Below are 6415 nucleotides of genomic sequence, written 5' to 3'. Positions count from 1 at the left end.
GTGAGCATGGTTGTTGGGACGTTGGTATGTAGATGTGAGCGAGCTGTCTAGCGTAAGTTCGAAAGATGGAGAGAGACAGCTAAACACGTCCTTGCTCAATCACTGGCCAGCAAGAAAGAGACAGAATGAAGCGGGAAAGCTTGGTTGTTGAATTCCACGCATGCGTGAGACTACGCATGCGCACAGCGTTACTACACTCTTAATTGCTTTATCTACCATGGTACTGTCAACTTGGATAGCTGGTCCCTCTGTTGGGTTGTCATTCGGCAGACTCTCTTTCTCCCATTCATTCTCTTTATTGAGCAACCTTTCATAGTGGTATCTCCAAACCTCTCTCTTTGCAGCCACGTTTAGTGCAAGTGAACCCTCATCCATGCGGACACATTTCTCTCCTACGACATCACGATTCTCTCTCACACACTCTCTTGCAACACGAAATAACTTAAGTCTTTGGTCCTCATGGTGCAGAACATAGGCAAATTTTTTCTTATCTGCTTCCCCTCTGGCTAAATAAACCTGTCTCCTAGCTTCCCTTGTGGCAGTCTGATACAATTCCCTGCTACCTCCATTCTTCCAGTTCTTCCAAACCTGTTTCTTTTGTCTAATAGCCCTGTCAACAACATTGTTTCACCACCACGTTACTTTGGGTCGAGAGGGGACTTTGCACCATTCACAGATCTGGTTAGTCGCTCTCAGTAGGTTGTCCTGTAGAAACCTCCAATTGTCTTCCACATTATGTGATGCTATATCCCCTTCTATATCGTTGACGGTTTCGAGTAACACATCTCTAAATCTCTGTCCATATGTAGGATCTTTAAGCTTCCAGACCCTTCTCCTCCATGCTGGTCATCTTCTGGGCAACCACTTAGCCCTGATCCTGACTCACTAACTACTAGTCTATATTGTGGGGTACATTCTTTGCCTGGGAAGGTTTTGGCATTTATAAATAGCCATCTTCCCCTTTTTCTGGCAAGGATGTAGTCAATTTTGCTAGTGTGTCTGCCTGAACAGTTGGTGACTAGGTGACTGGCAGGTTTCCTGAAGTATCGCAAACCATAAGGTCATTTGCATCGCAGAACTCCAGCAGCTTGGTTCCCTCCTCATTGCAGGAACCAAAACCATAGCCTCCTTGTATGCCATGGAAGCCCCCTGTATGTTGTCCAACATGATATATATATATACATATATATAGATTCTAAACAAAATTGTCCAACAAACGGGAACGTAAAACTCTTGAGTAATAATTTTTGTGATATTTCTGCTGCTTTTCAATAAAGTATATATATATATATATCTATATATGTATATATATCTATATATGTATATATATATATATATATATGTATATATGTATATATATGTATATATGTATATATATGTATATATGTATATATATATATATATGTATATATGTATATATATATATATATGTATATATGTATATATGTATATATATGTATATATGTATATATGTATATATATGTATATATGTATATATATATATATATGTATATATGTATATATATATGTATATATATATGTATATATGTATATATGTATATATGTATATATATATATATATTTTATATATGTATATATGTATATATATATATATATTTTATATATGTATATATGTATATATATATATATATTTTATATATGTATATATATATGTATATATATATGTATATATGTATATATGTATATATATATATATGTATATATATATATATGTATATATGTATATATATATACATATATATATATCCTTTTGATTAGAAAAATTTGAAGACTGCTTGTGACTTTCTCAATCCAAAAAGTTTATTCAACCCAGTATTTACAAGCTATTATTTATAGCTTGATCTGTGTACTTTGAGATATACTATTCCCAAACAGAAAAATAAAAGTATTTATAAAGTGTAGAATTTTCCCAAACGCCATTATTTAAATATAAGTCTTATTAATGTAGTATTACACAACTTCTAGACTGATTTTGTTTTTGTTGTTATCTGTAATAATATTGCTTGTACTATCACCATCTCTTTATATACACCTGGGAGTCAACAATGGAGCCTTTACATGATCATTCAACCTGGCAGAAAGAGTAGGCAAATCTCTCTCAAACCACACATTACTGGCTTTAAAAATAAAAAAAAAAACAGAGAATTCATTGGATAAGTCTGGTCATAACTTGAATACCTTTTGATTATATGTCTGCTAGGTCGAGGCTGACTTAAGGTTGAAAAACAACTCAATCTGTTCTGACATTTCTTTATAACATCATCTGCAAAAAGCTCACTATAGCACAAGGCTTGAAATAGTAGCTAAAACTTCTTTAGCCCATGCTGTACTATTTCAGAAAAGTAGAATAACGTAACCTTGCCAGACAGGATAGTCAAATTTGCACAGCCCAAGTTGATCTCGTAAGGGTTTTAAACTCAGAATGTAAAAAATTGTAATTGAATATCGCAAAGCATTTCCCTCCAAAGTTAATATTAAACAAACTGGTATAACCCCTCTATAAATAGTTACGCTTGAAGGAGTCATTACCAGTTATTAACTTGGCCATTGTTATTTCAAATTGAGAAGTTAAACAGTGATTTAGTAGTTTACTGTAAGCATTAGTGTATTGGATAAAATACCTTATGTTCTTAGCACAAATCCTGCTAAGGTCAGCTTTGTTTTCATCCTTCCAAGGTCAATTATTAAAGCACCTGTGGCATGTAGTGGATTGACCAAAATATTAGTGTCAGACCCGAATCCTTGCAGTACTTGTTTTTGCTCTTATTATTCCATGCTCAAATGCTTCCATGGCTACTCAAGTGATAAGCTTAATCAGTTTCATGACTCAACACCACCACTTGCCACTGTGAGTGCCTTCAGTATAGTCCACTCTATTGCAAGCATTTGTTCTAGCTCTCTAATTAAGAATTCCTTCTTCCCCTCACTCCTTTCACCAATCTCAGATGTCTTGTCATGGGCCCTGCCATACTCACCTGACTGAGCGATAAAAAATATAGCTGTGATGACACTGTTTTGCTTGTTTTCTTCATGACTGGAAATAGTAACCAAATACCCCTCAAATCATACTCCACCATTTTATTAAAAAAATGGTAGGAGGACATTGGAGAAAGTAGGATGATCATAGGTTGCCCAAGTCTTCTGAATTAGGGATGACTTGGTATCAAACGGCAATTACAAAACTCTGCCTTTATTCTATCTCCTTTACAGCAGAATGAACTTTAAAATAAATGAATGCTCAACAAAAACTAAATGAATATGCAACAAATTGCTTTCTTTGTTTTTAATGTTATTTGTTCCTTTTTTCTTACAGGAAACTGGCCATCCTATACCTGCTGATAAACCTATGGACACTAGCTGTATTGATTGGATACGCATGGGTACTACTGTAGCAACTAATGCCCTACTAGAACGCAAAGGAGAAAGGATTGCCTTGGTTATAACAAAGGGCTTTAAAGATTTGTTATATATTGGTAATCAGTCCAGACCAAACATCTTTGATTTGGTAAGTGTAGTAATTTTTCTTTAACTCCTTATTTTTAAGAAATATGCTGCAGGTAGAGGTGGATGACTGCATTACTTAACGAGTTAGTTGCTGTTAATTAACCCTAGGTCATCCCTGATTGAGAAGTTATTAAAGACATCCCAATCATAACTATTTCTTCTTGGGGTAACATTCTCCAGTGTTCCTTTCATTTTTTTTAAAGGCAGATATAATTTGCAGAAATTTGGCTGTAACGTCTTGTTGATCAAGTAACTGTCACTGTTCTGTTGGCTGAGAAGGCTACCTTAATTTATGAGCCACAGATTGCCTTTGAAATACATATTTGTTGTCTCTACCACCACATAGTGAAGCTTGCAGTGTCCAGCAATTGGGTTAAAGTTTATAACTGCTGTTCAATAGATTTGAACTCAAGTCAGTGTAATTGAACTAGAAGCTTGTTGTTTATGTAACATATGTTACATACTGTGTAATAGAGTGTCAGTGACTAAATTGTTAATATATAAGTGTTGATACTTGACTACAACAACAATTTATCATCATATGTTTCTCCATACTTGTCTGGGTTGGACAGGTCTTCTCCAGCACACTGCTGTTTCACCACTTGCTGTATTCCTTTATCATCTCCTTTGTGAGATCAGCCTTCAACAACTATTCCCATGTGTTCCTTGAACTTCATTTTTCACAGGCTTCTTTCATTTAGCATCTTCGACTAAGTATTTTTGATAACAATACCTGGATTTCTGATTCTCTTTAAATTTATAGTTTGGGACTCACTAATTTTAATACAATAACAATTTTATAACATTGTCCATGGTTATGATAAATGACTTCCTCTGTCTGTCTGAACATACACACACATATGCCTATACCATCAAACACACTAACTCAATATACAAGTATCTCTACTTCCATCACCACCACATCTACCATCGACCTCCATCATCATACATCTGCCATGTGTTTCATCTCAATAGACAATACATTACTAGTAGTGATTATTTACTGATTAACTTGAAAATTTTAACAGTATCCAGAGCTTTTATTCTAATAAACGGATAATTTTTATGATGACACATTCATTCTAAATACATGTCAACAAAATCAAAGTGAATATACTAATCATTATTGTATTTCATCATTGGAGAACAACTTCTCTTTTCAGGTGATTGTATATTCATAACACACTTGATTCATTAGAGTAAGGAGACCTTGGGACACTGGGTGTTTCAACATTCAATCTCCTCACCCAAAGCTACTTTCAACTAATGAATCTGACAAGAGTTTGTGGCTTTTGTTTTTTATAAATTCTGCAAATAAACTACTTGCTGACATATTGTGCCAGGCCATGTTAAAAGCAACTGTGTCAAGCCATGTGAAGTGCACCTCTGCCAGTATCATGTAAAAAGCACCCAGTACACTCTGTAAAGTGGTTGGCATTAAGAAGAGCATCTGGCTGTGGAAACGAAGCCAAATCAGATTGGAACTTGATGATTCCTGCCAACTGGTAATAAATTGTCAGGTGAACTGTGAGAATTAGAAGAATTATGTACATATTCATTTTTAATATGTTCCAGCAGATTTAAATGTAAATGTGCTAAATGCTAATGAATCTAACAAGTTTATAATAATTGTGTGAAAATTCTTAATTCATTATAAATATTTTGGCACTGACTAATTTTAGTAATATTATCTGAGATTATTATAACTGATCTACTTTGTGAGTGTGTGTGTCCGTGTCCACACACACACACACATTTAATGTAGTGGTTGATGATGATTAGTCAGAGAGTTACCATTAGTTGTGAGAAAAAGCCTGGAAACAAAATTCCAAGTGACATTTTGTTCTGAGTGTGACAGAGTTATCTCCCTTTGACCAGTTCCATTTGTGTCCCCCACCCCCCAAGTCAGTATATGCACGATTTCCTGTATTCCTACCTCCAGTAGTAGAGTGTTAAGTTCCTCTGTCCAGCAGGTCTGAGGAGCCACTTATATCGCTAAGACCATAATAGGTGCAAAACCAATGCTAACTCCTGGACTGGGTATAACTAACAACTGCATTACATATTACTGCTCAAAAGATTTTAAAGCATTATTTTTTCAGACTTAGGAACAACTGACTGATATATATATATATGTATGTATGTAATCCATATTCAATTAAGAGAAGAAAATGGAGAGCTAATGATTAATATTTGTTTTTTAATAAATCGTTCATTCCTACAATTGTTTCAATTTGTAATCATTCAATAAATTACAAATATATGCAATAAATCTGCATTTATAAGTTATGAGCAAAATATCATCAGGAAAATATTAGACATAAAAAAATTACATGTTGACCAATCTGTTCTTTCCAGCAGACTAAATATATAAAATTGATTTTATTTTTTTAGTGTATGTGTATGAGAGCTAACATAAATTTAAATTTAATAAGAAATAAAATAAAATAATAAAATAAAAATAGAATTAAAATCAAAATAGAATAAAAATAAAATAGAATAGAATAAATATATACAGTGGGGGGAAATAAATATTCGTACATGTCAAAATTCTTTATTTAATTTCTAATAAACATAAATGGGATATACCAATACTATATTTGCATACACATGCATAAACTAAGAATATGCAAAAGAAACTTATAAATTATAGTAACTAATGAATTTATATACACCTAGCAGCTAAACCCGGTTTCACCCGGTCTGTTTGGATGATGTGGCTGTGATTGTTTTTGGTTAGGCATAATCTATAACAGCATTTCTCAACCTGATCATTTCGTGTCCTGTTTCAATTGGAGCCTCCAGCTGTATGAAGATTTCACCCCCTCTTGTCAGAAAATGGCTTCAGGAGTTGTGAAGAAAGAATTTGTCTGTTTGTGAGAGCTATTCT

The 6415-nt window shown here is 33.8% G+C and overlaps 1 protein-coding gene across 2 annotated transcripts in view; it reads left to right on the top strand.

Annotated features, from left to right (window-relative positions):
- The window catches only part of LOC106867745 (5-oxoprolinase), a 255283-nt gene that overhangs the window by 4072 nt on the left and 244796 nt on the right, over window positions 1-6415 (top strand). For both annotated transcript variants that reach the window (XR_008266373.1, XM_052975150.1), the window contains exon 2: window positions 3335-3526. Coding sequence is in view for 1 of the 2 variants with exons in the window: in XM_052975150.1 (XP_052831110.1) it covers window positions 3335-3526 (192 nt within the window). In the remaining variant the exon portion in view is untranslated. The remainder of the gene's footprint in view (window positions 1-3334; window positions 3527-6415) is intronic.

The sequence above is a fragment of the Octopus bimaculoides genome, chromosome 20, assembly GCF_001194135.2.
Source record: "Octopus bimaculoides isolate UCB-OBI-ISO-001 chromosome 20, ASM119413v2, whole genome shotgun sequence".
Lineage (NCBI taxonomy): Eukaryota > Metazoa > Mollusca > Cephalopoda > Octopoda > Octopodidae > Octopus > Octopus bimaculoides.
The sequence above is the reverse complement of the archived record's forward strand: the minus strand, read 5'-3'. Positions and strand labels throughout refer to the sequence as shown.